The sequence below is a fragment of the Raphanus sativus genome, chromosome 8, assembly GCF_000801105.2.
Source record: "Raphanus sativus cultivar WK10039 chromosome 8, ASM80110v3, whole genome shotgun sequence".
Taxonomy (NCBI): Eukaryota; Viridiplantae; Streptophyta; class Magnoliopsida; order Brassicales; family Brassicaceae; genus Raphanus; species Raphanus sativus.
In genome coordinates, this window is record NC_079518.1 from 15,158,448 (window position 1) to 15,174,454 (window position 16,007).

Consider the following 16,007-nt stretch of genomic DNA (forward strand, 5'->3'; position numbering starts at 1 on the left):
ATACATAAGTTATTCTTTTATATATATATATATAAATATGTCACTTTACTCTGTTGAAAATCAAAAACCCATGCAAGAATTAGAGAGTGACTAGAGAACTACTTTGTCTTCTCTTTGTTACTTCTTCAAAAGCTATACATATGATCTCTGCCTCTTTTACCTGCGATGAGTTTTGCATAACTTTCACAAAAATCCTCGAAAATCACTAAAAGCTAAATCTTCTCTTTTCCCCAACCAAAGAACAAAACTCCAAATCCGTTTCAGATAAAAGAAAATCTCAAATCCCTTTTCACCATATCTTTCACATACCAAAAGCCTAAACATCAAAATGGAAACAAATATGTTCATCAACAACCCATCTGCACACCTACCTTTCTCTTACACCTTCACCAGTAGCAGCAACAGTAGCACAACCACTAGCACAACCACAGATTCAACCTCCGGTCAGTGGATGGACGGTCGGATTTGGAGCAAGCTACCTCCTCCGCTTCTTGACCGTATCATTGCTTTCCTTCCACCTCCAGCGTTTTTCCGGTCACGTTGCGTCTGCAAGAGGTTCTACGGTCTGCTTTTCTCCCACACTTTCCTCGAGATATATCTACAACTACTTCCTCCACGACACAACTGTTTCCTCTTCTTCAAACACAAAACCCTCAAAAGCTACATCTACAAGAGAGGAGGAGGAGGAGGAGCAAACGATGATGGTTCCAATAAAGCTGAAGGCTTCTTGTTTGACCCTAATGAGATCAGATGGTATCGTCTCTCTTTCCCTTACATCCCTTCAGGGTTCTATCCTTCAGGATCATCAGGAGGGTTAGTGAGTTGGGTCTCCGAAGAAGCTGGTCTTAAAACCATTCTCTTATGTAACCCTCTTGTTGGATCCGTGAGTCAGTTGCCACCAATGTCAAGGCCAAGGCTGTTCCCTTCAATAGGTCTCTCGGTAACTCCAACTTCCATTGATGTTACCGTCGCCGGAGACGACCTCATATCTCCCTACGCCGTGAAAAACCTCTCCTCCGAGAGTTTCCACGTCGACGCCGGCGGGTTCTTCTCCCTTTGGGCGATGGCTTCTTCTCTGCCGCGGCTTTGTAGCTTGGAATCAGGTAAGATGGTTTACGTGGGAGGCAAGTTTTATTGTATGAACTATAGCCCTTTCAGCGTTTTGTGCTATGAGGTTACGGGGAACCATTGGATAAAGATTCAAGCTCCGATGAGGAGGTTTCTCCGGTCTCCGAGCTTGTTAGAGAGCAAAGGAAGGCTTGTTCTCGTGGCTGCCGTTGAGAAAAGCAAGCTTAACGTTCCCAAAAGCCTTAGGCTTTGGAGTTTGCAGCAAGACAACGCCACGTGGGTTGAGATCGAAAGGATGCCTCAGCCGCTCTACACGCAGTTTGCAGTGGAGGAAGGCGGGAAAGGGTTCGAGTGTGTCGGAAACCAAGAGTTTGTAATGATTGTGTTGAGAAGGGCTTCGTTGCAGTTGCTGTTTGATATGGTGAGGAAGAGTTGGTTGTGGGTCCCACCGTGTCCATACTCCGGTGGCAGCAGCGTTGGCGTTGGATCAGGTGGTTCGGAGGGAGAGGTGCTGCAGGGTTTTGCTTATGACCCGGTACTTACTACACCGGTAGTTACTCTTCTTGATCAGTTAGCACTTCCATATCCTGGAGCCTGTTAGATTTAGGCTTTTAGTCAAGAAAATATGTGCCGTTTCCACTTCCGGCGTTAAGACTGCTTGTTGCTTTTATAAAATTATGTTGCATTAAGAAAAAACTATGTTGCTTTATCTTATTCCTTTGTAATCCTCTGTCTGTTTGTAGTAAGATTATATTTCTAAATGTTTAATCTTTGACAACGCCTCGCTAGTTCTCTCCAGTCCATTAGACGGTGCTCCATGCCATATGGTACCACCTCCTTTGGTTTACTTCTCGTTTAATTTCTGATACAGAAGACTATAAAAGTACGAGGTTAGTTTTTTAACTTTTTTACTAAACCAATGAACTTGGTCTAGTAATCTCTCTCTCTAACAACTTCAAGAGAGAGAGATGTTCTTCATGGCTTCTTCACCCATCACCCATGGTGAATGGATCTTCCTCCCATGGTTTCTTAACTGCTTGGTCCATTAAATATTGGCTGATTTCTTTAACTCCAGATCTCTTGAGTCCTGATATCATAAAGTACCTAGAACACAAAATATAAAGAATTTGTTTTTAGATGCAATCTAATCCTTGTTTTGAAACTTAGTCTATCTTTCATATCCTGGAATATTTTGGAACTCCTCACCAACCTTAAACAGATCTTTCTTCTTCTCAACTAAATCAGCATTGTTCATACATAAAATACGTTTTTGGGCTTTGATTGGATCAGCTTTTTCCCTTTAGAATTTAGCATATAAATATTTTGGATGTGACTAATTTTTTTTTGTTGCAATATAGTTTCTTTAACTTTTTGGTTCTAAATTCATTTTTGAAAGCTAAATGATTGTTTCATAAAAAGGTTTTACAAATTAGAAAAATGCATGTCCACAATTTTTACAACCCTTCCAAATCAATCCAATATTTACAGACCTTTCCAATCAATCCCTTTGTTTCGGATTTACTCCAAATATTTTTTGACCCACATTAGCAATTTCTTGGTTAAAATGAGTAGGACATACAAATGTTAGTTGAGAGTAATAGATGTTGCATGTATGGTTTATGTAAACGATGTCACCCTTTTACTATGGGTTTTACTATAAACCTGATGCAAACATTTCGGGTGAATCTCTTTAATATAGTAAACGATATTTAGAACAAAAACCTCTGTAAAAACATCCCTGAGATCTCTAAAAACTCACCAGTCTAAAGACTACAACCATATATAGATAGATGGTAATAACTTAGATTCAAATCACAAGTTCAGCTTCTGAAAAACCTGAATAAATGTGAGTGAAGAGTTGTAACAAAAGCCCATCATCGTCCTCTTCTTGGATGGTTTCTTCAGACACACAGGTTTGGTTTGGTGTCAAAACTCTAAAATGCCATCCGCCCAGCAAGCCTACTCTCTGAGATTCGTCTGTCTATAGCTTCATTTATCGAGTTCATCTGCAACCATTTCAAAAACAGCAAACCCCGGTTCTCAGCAAAAAAAAAAAAAGAAAGTTGGTCGAAGGCTATAAAGAGTTTTCTTTTTATTATTCGATTGTGCAAAGGTAGCAAACTTTGCATACTTCAATGAAATATAAAAAAATACCTGACCTGGTTTGAAACCAAACCTGCTGAGTAATGATCTTGTGGAACCAATCACCAAATTTTAAATATAATACAAGAGGAAAGAAGATACACAATGAAGAGCAAGCAGATACAAACACACTTTTTTCTTTACTAGTTCTTGCAAGTACTATCGCTAGCTAATAAGTATACCATTCTAAAATCAATAATTAATCATGCTTGCTTTTGTTGTCTATGTCGTTAATTTCTCATATTCTAAGGGAAGAAACAATAAACTGAAATAATAAAAAGGTACCTCTTAGCACAGAAACAATAGGCTCTGGAGTTAAAGAAGAAGTATAAACAAAAGCCTACCGAATGGGTTAGACGTACAAAGCAAACTTTCCTTTTTAACTTTAAAAGGAAAAATCAGAACTTACCTGGCTGGTTTCATCATGCATCTTGTATTTCGGTAAGGACATTCTTCTTTCTTCCTGCAATTACAGTCACATCGGGTCGAGTCAGATCAAATGAGTCCTTAATGACAACAATACAACATGTATAGGAGGAAACTAACCATAGACATTGCTTCATCATCCCATACAAGATAGACCTCATTAGGCTGAGAGCTAGGAGCTTTATTTGCAATCACAGGAGGTGGACCGATTGAAGGACCACTAGTGTCTGGACCAGAGGCATACGAATGAGGATTAGTCCCACCCACTACAACCAAACATAAACGAAAGATTAAGTTTCAAAACCAAAACAAGGTTAGTAAAATCTAAGCAATCGATTCCTAGAACTAAAGACTGAACCTGGAAAAGAGTTATTAGGCGGATATGGGTTCACTGATCCTCCTACGGGAAGGGGAGCAGAAAAAGGGGAAGCTTGGGAAGGAGTGATGCTATTCACAACAGGGAACAGAGGTTGAGAAACCGGCATTGCGGGAGATGATGAAGGATTTACTGGAGTGACTCCATTGACTACATGAGATGGTGTTGGCACAGTCATCCCCATACCATGAACAGGAAAGAGCTGTTGTGGTTGATACCCTAAATGGGCAGGTGGATGAACAGAAACCGCTGGATTATGTGGATACCATTGTTGTGGGCGAGGAGGAGGCATAGGCCACCCAGGACCAGGAGGACGCATAGGAGCAGCAGGATAATACCTGTTAACACAAAATTATTTTAACATGATCAGAAAGTGATAATATATTACGATATCTCAGATAAGGAAACAATAGTGGAACAGTTCTTCTAAGACAGTTCTATACTGGACAATCTTAAGAACGAACTAAGGAAACAAAGAACCTTTGGTCAAACTTAAGGACCAGAAAACCAAAAAAGTTGCTATAGAAGAAAAGGAAAAGTGTTCCCCATGGATCAGATTGTGAAGAATACAGAGACAACATCCTAAGACTCAGCAAAAAAAAAAGAGAATATAGTGTATTTAGAACATACATAGGTCGTACAGCACCAGGGACTTGTTGAGGTTGATACACCATTCCGTAAGGTCTAGGAACTGCAGCACCAAGAGGGGCGGAAGGAATCTCAACTTTTGCAACTTTGGCTGCAGACTCTTCCTCTGCAAAAAAAAAAAAACACAACGTCAAGAAGAGGTGATGAACAATAGTCCCATAGCACTAGGTGAAGAGACAAAACAAAATTTCTTCATTTATTCTTCATTTATTTAGCTGATAAGAATACATGTGAGCTTCCTTACCTTCTTCTCCGTAGTGAGCAGCCAAGACATCAGGTGGAATTCCTTGCATTCCGTATACTTCAATATCAGTTGAATCTCGACCGTCTTTAGCATTAGGAACCCTATTGCAAAAACATATCAAAGTTAGAGCAGTGTATGAAATCAGAAGATGTGACAACTATAACATTATGCAGCCATGACAAGAACTCAATCATCCCTTTTCTTTATATATAAATTCATCTTATCTATTATGTACTTACTTAAGTACCAAACGAAGCAAAGAAAAAACTTAAAATTCTATATGCAAAAGATCAATCAATCATATCAATCAATCAATTAAGTTGAAAAAACTTAAAATTCGATATGCAATAAAGATTCAATTTTTCCAGGTTCCCAGTAAAACAATTAGAGAAATCAAAGGGAAAAAGGGAGATACTTTGTGACGTTCTCTTTATGAACTTGAAGGACATGAATGACCATGCCGCTAGCGGTAGAGAGCTTCTTGTGGCAGGCATGGCACTTGAAGTGTTTGGCTTTCTGGTGCTGCACTAGAATCTTCTCGTCCTCGAACTCTCTCTCGCAGTAATAGCACCACACCTTCTCCGCCGTTCTCTTCTTCTTCTTCCCCATCACGATTGATCGGTTCTAGTTTCTCTTCTTCTTCTTCTTCTTCTGCTCGCTAGGGTTTCTCTGTTCGCACAATCGATTTCTTCTGCAATCTCCAGAAATTCTCTCTGTCGTCTTCATTTATAAAGAGTATTTTTCGGGGCCAATTTAGAATTCTTAGCTTTTTATGTGGGCCAAATTGTTAATTTTACTCTTTTTTCTCTCTCTTTTGAGTAACTAACGTATCTATTCTATCAGATCAGGAACATTTTTTTTTTTGGAACATGAACTATATTGATATAGATTTATTCTAGCTATTATTTTTTTATTTAAAGATAAAATATAATATATATATATATATATATATCACTTTTATCTATCTTATTAAAACAGAAACATTACAACTTCCTCTAGGTTGATTTTTAAGTTGGACATCACATTATTATTTATACTTTAATTTTTCATTTAAATCTTTCCTTAAATAACTAAATATCAACCAACTATATGGCATCTTACACTCGATGTATAATAATTTAACTCTATTGATACTATACATTATATTATACATCTATTCGTAAACAAAAAAAACCATTTTCTCTAAATTATACATCGAGTGGGAATACAACTTTAAAATCTATTCGTAAACAACTATTATTTTTATACATTATATTATACTTCTAGACATTGTGTTATACATCTATTCGTAAACAACTATAATTTTTTGCATACATTATACATTATATTATAATTCTGGACATTATATTATACATTTGTTCGTAAACAACTATGATTTTTTTCTATGTTATATTATACTTCTGTACATTATATTATACATCTATTCATAAACAACTATAATTTTTGCATTATATTATACATCTTCTTTAGTCGACTGCAAGTTATTAACAAGTCTTTAACCAGTTATTGATTAACTTTTAAATTTTAAATTGCTGGATACAGATATCAGAATATATATTTCTTGATAATCAAATAATATATGTATAACATAGAACATTCTATAATTTAAAGGGACGAATTTACCTTAGATATGCAATAACTAGAATATATTTCCTTATATATATAGCAAAGAAAAGGAAAATAAAATATAACATCTTTAATTTTTTCTTGGACAATTGCTGTTATGGCTTATTAATTACATATCAAAACATAGATATTTACAATAAAATTTTACTTTATGGGCCATAATATTTATATTGTGAATAAGTATAAAACATAAACATTGTAAGCATTTAACTTTATAAAAAACACATTAGTCATTTTCGTATTGAACTTTTTGCATATACATTCAAAATACTATTTTATTAATAAAAAATTTGAAACTATTTTTTTGGATTAGTACAATTTCATTTAAATTATTTAACCAAATATAAAACATTTATATATCAGCACGGTTAATCTTTGTTAGTTTTTTCTCATAAATATTTTTTTTATCTATTGTATAAATTATAACTATTTTATTAATATTATAATGAAGACTTCAGTTATGTTAGTCTAAATTGTATTGGTTAATATTAGATTATTGTTTTCACCCTATATCTATACTACGAAACTGAGAGAAACTCACAATTATATTAAACTACACAATATAGAATTGGACAAACTCAAAATTATTTAAAACTACAATATAGAATTAGACAAACTCCAAATTATATTAACTACTATAGAATATATGTTATATGTTAAGACAAAAATGGAATCCGCGCGGTCGCGCGGATCATGATCTAGTTATAATCAATATGATACATTTTCATTTGATATATAATGTAAAACAGAAAATATACACGTCCTTATTTTTGGTGGCAATCCCAGAAAAAAAATTATGTGGGTTCAAAAGGGTTCACATAGTTGTTGTTGAGGAGAATCAAACTTGTCTTTTGAAGGTTCTGTACTGTACTATCTAACCAACTAAGCTACAGATGATTAGTGGAAATAGCCCACAAATTAAATTTTTATTACTTTTCGTGGTGTCAATTGACACCATTAGTCTTCAACTAGGTCCGCCACTGTTTTTGGGTTAGAATTTAGTATTCTTTTAAAACAAAAACATGATTTATTGATAAATGTTATATTCAACTATGTATTTTATTTATTTCAGAAACTATGTTATCAAATTAAACTAATATTAAACATAAATATAATTACAAAAACTTAAATTAAAAATTAAATTTCCAAATAAGAAACAAAAATATACCCGCTTTTGAAAAGGCGGATCATAATCTTATTTCATACAAATTAAAACAGAAACATTGGATTGGACCCAATTTTTTTAAGTTTTAAATTAAATACATCCAACTATATAGTTAAATAAAATTGGACTGAGTAGCCATGAGATAAAATGTAATTATGTATCTAACAAAAAAAAAATACACCCTCCACTATTACTACAATATGTACTATATTACCCTTCTTTTCCGGTTAATACATGCACAAACTTCTTTTTATTCACTTACATACAAACATCACTTCTTCCAATCCACTATCATTTTTTGTAAAAAAAATATCAATCATTTGGATCTCTATCTATCATCGTAGCAATTATCATAACTGCTCTTAATTATTAACCAATTTCCCTTCAAAACCACAATTTCCTTGTTATCAATCAGCGCCTATTACGTCATAACCACCACTCGTTTGTATCGTAAGTTCCTAGTTGTACTATGTTATTTGAATAATATGTACAATGATATTTCTTTGTTACTATTCTATTTTAGTAATGCTTCATATTATGAATTATTTGTATATTTTGATATTTGGATTAGGGTTTATATTTTTTATGATTTAGTGATTAGTGTTTAGGTTTATCTTATGGAATGTTTAGATTGACGTTGGGATAAACACTACCTCTTCTTTACAAAAATAGACATTTCAAAATTTGAATAATATATACTATACTATTTATTTTATTATTATTCGATTTTGATAATGCTTCACATTGTATAATATCTGCATATTTGATTTTATGTTAGGGTTTATATTTTTCAGGATTTAGTTATTTTGTTGTATTTAGTTTATGGAAGATTTAGGTTGATGTTGGTATAAACATTACTTCATTCCCTGCAATTATATACATTTCAAAATTTGAACAATATGTACTATGTTATTCGTTTGGTACTATTATATTTTGATAATGTTTTATATTATGTACTATTTACATATTTTAATATTTGAGTTAAGATTTATTTTTTAGGGTTTAATGATTACTGTTTTGGATTTAGTTTATAAAAGATTAGGTTTACGTTGGGTTTAGTTTTGTTAATTTTAGACATACATAATATATTAATATATTCAAATAATTTTATAATTTCACTAATATAAACTATGTCAGTTAGCATGTACTAGTTCAATATGCTGAGAGTGAGTGTCAAGCTTGGTTTAAAGCCAATGAAACGATACCACCAGTTGTACAAGAAAGTAATGTAGAGAAAACTCAAGTCATAAGCTTGGGCAACATTTGTTTACTGGATGGATTTTGGACATCTCAGACTCAATTTAGTAGGTGTGGATGGGTCTGGTTGGACAGCGGGGGAAACACGCAACTCATGGAAACACATAACTTCCCCAGAAAAGAATCAGCTCTGCACTCAGAAGTGGAAGCACTACGATGGGCGATGGAGAATATGCTTCAGCATTCAACTTGTCAGAACTTTGGAACGGACTGCAAGGATTTGATTTCTATGATCAAAGAACCTCAAAACTGGCCAAGTTTTGCTACAGAACTAGAGAGGATAGAGACACTGATTATATGCTTCCCAGATTTCAAGATCTCCTATATTCCTAGAGCGCGGAATTAGATTTCAGATTTTTTAGCTAAGACAGCTAGATCCTTCCATAGGAAGTTACTTTTTGTTGGTTGTTCTATTCCGGTCTGGTTACCCAGACCACCTCAAACTTGAGTAATAGAATAACCGTTTGCCATTAAAAAAAAACCACCACTAACAACATTTTTTATTTTATTTTTTATTTAAATGACCAACATTTTGATGTGCTATTATTTAAAGAAATGAAAAAAATGTTATCAAATCTAATTATGTCAAACTATATGCTATGTTATTAATTTTATTTCTAAAATTGGCTATTTCGCCAATAATCTATCTTAGTATTCATTCACTCGTTAATACAAGTAAACTTCTTTCCCAGTTACATTCCTCAATTAATTGATTATATTAAACACCGATTTCATTCAATGACACTGTGACACGCTAAATAATTAATTTAACTTCTCTTATCAATCGTATCAATCATATTAAATTATACGGGCCTTATATTTTAAATTTAAACTAAAATAAGATCTAATTCTTGCGCAGAGTAAATTTATATGAAAATTATTTTACAAATATTGGGTGAAAAAATAAAATTTATATTATTGATCAAATTAATATTTTTGATCCTTAAATTTTTTTTAATTTATTTTGTTAATTACATAATTTTTTACTGATGAGCTGATCCCATTTTTTAAAAATATTTTAGGTCAAAAAAACCACTTATCGTATTAGACGGAAAAATCTGAAGTCTACTATTTGATTACAATGAAACTATGTCAGCTCGGTTTTTTATCATGATTTAGCTATTTAAAATTTAATTATGTATATAAAAAGTTTACATTCACGTACTAGTCCTATCTATCTTCAATATTTTTCTTTTTTTTATGTCGTTTTTTCATTTTTGGTTATTGCTCGATATATATACTGATTTTGGATTTTATTTTTATTTTCATTTTTTTGCTTGAGATTTAGAAATGTTTAAAATTTAAAATTATTAAAGAGATACATACTTAGATTAAGATTTCCGTCTTGTGCAGAATAAATATTTATATTTATCACTTATTTATGTTTTTCTGCATATTATGAAATAATAAAATAATAATTATATATTAAATAACTAATAAACCAGTTAGTATTATGTTATAAATTGTCGTGCATATAAAAATCTAACGATCACTCTTATTTTTTCACAATCATTTTAGAGTAAATATATCAAAACAACCAATCTTATATATGTGTATGATGTATAACTAAATTTAATATATATATATATAATATAATTTTAATATGGATATTTATTAAATGAGGTTTCTCCTTATATGATTTTATTATTATTTGCATATTTTTGTAACAAAATTTTACACCAACAAATTGTTTTTAATGTGGAATGTTTAGTGGTTTCAATAATTTATAATCATTTCAAAAAAAAATGAAGATTTCAAAATTAAAATATTAACTTTTCAACATATTTTCAATGTAAATATCAAAATATATGTATGTATTTTCATATGATATATAGTTTAATTTAAACGATATGATATATATATTATATATATATATATATATATATATATATATATATATATATATAAACAGAAACGGGGAAATTGCCAAATATGACCCAAAACATGGTTTTAAACACAAAAATAAACTCAAACCTGAATCAAATGCAAAACTAACCTAAAAGCTTTGTGAAATTATAGCCAGCCCCTTCTGACCAAACCAAAAAAAACAGATGTCATTTTTACGAATATAGTCCCACTAAGTCGTCTAGCTCCAAGTCGTCCAGACGACTTCCAAGTTAGTCGTCTGGACGAGTTGATCTTAGAAATAATTTATAAATTTATAAAAAAATATTTTGACAAATGAAAAATCAAAATCATGTGATTATAAACAGTTATAAGTGATGTAAAATAATATATAATGATATTGAATAGTTTTCAACATAGATGAGTGAAAGCAGTTAATCGTGATATTCTTTGATTGTTCATGGTATGACAACATATGTTGTAGTATTGTATGTAATCTTAGGGTTAGATTTTGGAAAGCTTGATAGTTTTTTGAAAAATTAATTCTTTATCTATATGTGTTTATTTCTGTGTATAGTAAACACTTTTTAAGTTTAATTTGATTTTATGTCTGGGGTATAAACGACTAACTTGTATGTCGTCTGGTGAATAATTTAAACCAAACGACTTACAAGTTAGTCGTCTAGGAAGTCTTCTATTTTAGTTTCCCGCTAAAAATATTAAAGTCTTCTGTGCGACTTACAAGTAAGTAGTCTAGGAAGTCGTCTGAATCGAAAATATTTAACCTAATTGGATTTTTTTGTCTCCCTATTTAAAGAAAAAATTTACACATTTTCTTTCTTCCTCTCAAATGGCTGCAACAAAAATGTAATGTTCATCATTCTAAAACTCTCCAATCTCTCTCTAATCTCTTTGAACTTATAAACACCACACTTTATATCACTTTTTTTTGTCTCATGTCTTTCTCACTAATTTATCTTGTTTTTGGAGGTTTTTCATCACATTGTTCTCATGTTTCACTCATTTAAAGGTAATTTTCTCTAGATTTATCTAATTTTTCACTCATTTTCTCTGTTTTAAGCCATTTAAACGTTTTTAGATATGCAGGTTTTTCAGATATGGATTTGGATATGCATGTTTTCAAATCTGGAAGACTTAGTCGTCTGGACTTTCTGGAAGTTGTCTGGACTTCCTAGAAGTCGTCTGTACTTCCTGAAAGTCTTCTTGACTTCCTGGAAGTCGTCTGACGGAGTCTTCTTCCATGTCTCTCCCTTTCATAATAGATCTCAGTGTTTTGGTAAGTTTTTATGTCTAATTTTTCTTCATTTGGTAACTTCCTGTTATATTTTCTACTTGAATATGTACATTGTGTGTTCTATAAAAGTATATATATCTAATTTTCTACTCATTTTCTTTGTTTTTAAGCCATTTAATTTGAACAATTTTGGATGTGCAGGTTCTTCAGATCTGAATTTGGATATGCAGAGTTTTCAGATCTGGAAAACTTCTGGGACGACTTACCTATTAGTCGTCTAAAATATAATATGCTAGACGACTTTCAGGAAGTCCAGACAACTTATACGAAGTCTATGCGACTTTCAGGAAGTCCAGACGACTTACTTCCTGAAAATCGTCTGGACTTCCTGGAAGTCGCCTGGACTTCGTATAAGTCGTCTGGATTTCCTGGAAGTTTTCTGGACTTCGTGGAAGTCTTCTGGCGAAGTCTTCTTTCATATCAAGTGGAGTCCAAGCTTGTTTTTATAGATGAATGATCTATAGAAGTTTTGTTTGTGGTATATTTTGTGATTTGCATGTGTACTTCTTTAGCTGTGAATTTTTTTGCAAAATCAGTAATAATGTTTCCCAAAATGTAATATATGTGGTAACAATGTGTTTACACATTAACAAATCAATGAAATAATTGACTTCAATTGCTTTTTCTTATCTTTGGATTTCTCATGTGCAATAATAAACTCCAATGATCTTCTTCTCATCTTAATAAACAAGAATGTTGGTAGTCTCATATTGATACAACATTTCAAGAAGCATTTTAACCCTTCTTCCAACTCATAACAATAATCATCATTGGTGCCTATAACAATAATTCTTAAGAGAGGGAAACAAACAATAGTAACTAATCAAAGCATATCACTTTTTTACAAGTTTGTGTTGAAAAACAGTCAATTTAGTAAAACTAAGAGAGAAAACATATTTTAAGAATATAAGTTTCAAATATCTTGAAGCTACTTAACACTCTTAAAAATACAAGTTATTCAAAATTTAGCGTAGAAGACTTAAAAACTAGCGTTGAAGACTTCCATGGAAGTCTTCTCGGAGTTGTTCAAAACTTTAATTAACATGAATGTTGGTAACCTCATAAATATCACTAATTAAGTTATAAATTTTATTCAGTAGTCCTAATAATGACTAATATACATGAATTAACAAAACAAATATTAAAAAGTCTTTATAGGTTTAGAAAAAATTAAAGTTTATTAAACATTGACGCAGACGACTTCCAAAGAAGTCGTCTGAAGACATCCATTTAGGTTAGTTTTGCAATGATTTTAAACCTAGACGACTTACAGGTTAGTCGTCCAACTTTGTTTGATAAAAAAATCGAGACGACTTACAGGTTAGTCGTCAAGAGAAAACATGTTTGTTTTGCATTTGACCAGAATACGTCAGAAATTTGACTTTTCTGGATGACTTACAAGTTAGTCGTCCAGTAGAAAATTAAAAAATTAATATTTTGTTTTTTCTAGACGACTAACTTGTAAGTCGTATCAGGTTAGTTTTGCAACTGAATATTAAACAAAATTTTTTTCTAGACGACTTACATGTTAGTCGTCTCGAATTTTTTACCTAGACGACTGACCTGTAAGTCGTCCAAGATTAGCAATGTTTGACCAGAATCTCGGAATAAAATTCTGGACGACTTACAAGTTAGTCGACTAGGTAAAAAACTCGAGACGACTAACATGTAAGTCGTATAGAAAAAAAATATATATTTTTGTTTAATATTTCAATTGCAAAAAACTAACCTGAGACGACTTACAAGTTAGTCGTCTAGAGAAAACAAAATATATTTTTTCTACTGGACGACTAACTTGTAAGTCGTCCAGGAAAAAGTCAAATTTCTTACACATTCCGGTCAAATGCAAAACTAACCCGTTTTCCCTAGACGACTAACCTGTAAATCGTTCAATATATCTTTTATCAAACAAGTTGGACGACTAACCTGTGTAAGTCGTCTGGAAAAAACAAATTAAAAGTCAAATGCAAAACTAACATATGCATTGACCAGACGACTTCCAGTTAAGTCGTCTACAACCAGAAGACTTCCAGATAAGTCGTCTGGATGAACATATCTGGAAAAAAATCTCAATTTAATAGTTTCAACCATTGAGATAATTTGTTTAGCACACATAAGTCTTCTCAAAGCACATAGAATCTCAAAAAAAGTGACCCACAAGAATCGCAAGCTTCAATGGCTCTATGAACCATAAAAAAATTTGTAATCAAAATCTTGGGATTTTTTGGATGGATATGGAGAGAAAAGTGAAATAGATGTTGTTTTTAGTTGATAAGAATTGAGAAAGAATAAGTGTAAACTGATTTGAGGTACATTAAGAGTTTCAAATTGGTTGTTCATGGTGGTTGATGTATTGATTGCAATGGCAATCTTGTAAATAAATGAAGATGATGAGGTTGATAGAGTAAAAATGTCATTTTCAGAAACATTAAAAAAACTAATGGTATTTTCGTAAATTATGTGAACTTGTGGGTGAATATGACAAAAAAAAAACAGAGGTTAGTTTTGTGGTTGACTTCATGTTTTGAGTCAATTTGCAAAAACTCCTAACAGAAACACCTATTAAAACAAAATTATTTATTCATATAGTTTATAGTCATTGTATCTTATTACATAAACAATTTAGACCTTGATCACAAATGTTTATGTGTAACTGTTTTATTAATTTATACTCGTTTGATAAATTCAAAATACAATATATACAAAAATATAAGTTCTTATTATATGATTAATGTAATTGTGTAATTTATTTTAATAATAAAGAACTAAACAAAATGATAGAAAGTATACAGACTATTAGCAAATCTTATTATTTAGAATCATTAATTGTCATATATATATATAATCACATTAGGTAATTCCTTAGGCTTTACTTAAAGAAAGAATAGATAATAAATTTCATATATAAATGAATGGTCTATAATAGACATACTCTATAATATAACATTCTCTGACAATTTAATTTTGGACTAACAAAATTCTCAATTGATTCTCAAACCGGCACATAAGCAAAATTAGCATTTCAATTATGTGACAACTTAGGAGGGCACTTTTTAATTAATACAAACTACAACTTATAACTTTTTAAATGTTTCTCTTTTAATATATAGTGAATTGTATATTTGTTTGGGCTTTTGATGTAATCCTAATATATGTATTTTTAACCCATTTGGGGCGTCGGCATCGTAAGGATGAGGGGATGTATCATATCCGACAAAGTCCATAGATTTGTTTGTTTGTTTTTGTTATAGCTGGACCGGTTAAGGCTGCCTACGTACCTCCGTGAAGGATCAAACCATTTGTTAGTTCGTTTAATCGAGTAAAAGTGACTCGGAGAGTGCATTTACTCGGGTTTTTAGACGACGAGGAAAAGTGACTTAGAGAGTTCATTTACTCATTTTATTTTCGTAAAAGTAACAAGGTGTCATTTACTCGGGATAATAGCGCTTGAGGTGCATGGATTTTCATTCTCTAGGTACGGATACACCAGTAGATGTTTCAAGTCGATAAACTCCACGCTTAATGACTTGTGAAATCTTGTATGGACCCTCCCAATTAGTCCCGAGTTTGCCGATTTTCCACTTCTTGGTGTTTTCGAACAGTTTGCGTAAGACAAGGTCATTCATTTCGAGGGGTCGCAGCTTGCCTTTATTGCCGTAGTAGCTCTCAATCTGTGTGTTGGTAGTTTTGAATGCGGGGCAGAGATTGATCGCGACTTTTCTCGGGTCTCATCGAGGTGTTGACTAACATGTTGCGGTTAAGCTCGATGTTTGTGGCATCTTGGATCTTCGCAAGCTTGTCACATTTACTTTGGGTGGGAGCCATTGCTTTGACTCCGTACGCTAGCGAGAAGGATGATGCACCCTAAATTGGAGGATCACTTTAGCTGGGTGTT

At 32.3% G+C, this 16,007-nt stretch overlaps 2 protein-coding genes across 3 annotated transcripts; one reads left to right on the forward strand and one right to left on the reverse strand.

Annotated features, from left to right (window-relative positions):
* The first annotated feature begins 198 nt into the window (after positions 1-198).
* Positions 199-1,818, forward strand: LOC130499230 (protein UNUSUAL FLORAL ORGANS). Its single transcript, XM_056993275.1, has one exon. The coding sequence runs from the start codon at positions 329-331 to the stop codon at positions 1,667-1,669; it is 1,341 nt and encodes a 446-aa protein (XP_056849255.1). The 5' UTR covers positions 199-328; the 3' UTR covers positions 1,670-1,818.
* Positions 1,754-5,614, reverse strand: LOC108823014 (protein SUPPRESSOR OF FRI 4). 2 transcript variants are annotated; one of them, XR_008938112.1, is made up of 8 exons: positions 5,320-5,614; positions 4,905-5,005; positions 4,643-4,766; positions 3,995-4,350; positions 3,757-3,902; positions 3,620-3,673; positions 2,905-3,074; positions 1,754-2,172 (listed from the first exon to the last, which is right to left on the reverse strand). XR_008938112.1 is itself a non-coding variant. In XM_018596242.2 (7 exons), the coding sequence occupies exons 1-7, from the start codon at positions 5,511-5,513 to the stop codon at positions 3,003-3,005; spliced, it is 1,047 nt and encodes a 348-aa protein (XP_018451744.2). In that variant the 5' UTR covers positions 5,514-5,614; the 3' UTR covers positions 2,743-3,002. The 2 variants fall into 2 exon arrangements, 1 of the variants encoding a protein (XP_018451744.2); XM_018596242.2 differs by lacking the exon at positions 1,754-2,172 and having other exon boundaries at positions 2,743-3,074.
* Between the last annotated feature and the right edge of the window lie 10,393 nt (positions 5,615-16,007).

Excerpts from the sequence above, each read along its gene's own strand:
- LOC130499230 (XM_056993275.1), top strand. The coding sequence starts at position 329 with ATGGAAACAAATATGTTCATCAACAACCCATCTGCACACCTACCTTTC.
- LOC108823014 (XM_018596242.2), bottom strand. The coding sequence starts at position 5,513 with ATGGGGAAGAAGAAGAAGAGAACGGCGGAGAAGGTGTGGTGCTATTAC. Across the intron at positions 5,006-5,319 it reads CATAAAGAGAACGTCACAAA|GGTTCCTAATGCTAAAGACG; the intron begins GTATCTCCCTTT and ends TTTTTGCAATAG. Across the intron at positions 4,767-4,904 it reads TGCTCACTACGGAGAAGAAG|AGGAAGAGTCTGCAGCCAAA; the intron begins GTAAGGAAGCTC and ends TTTTTTTTGCAG.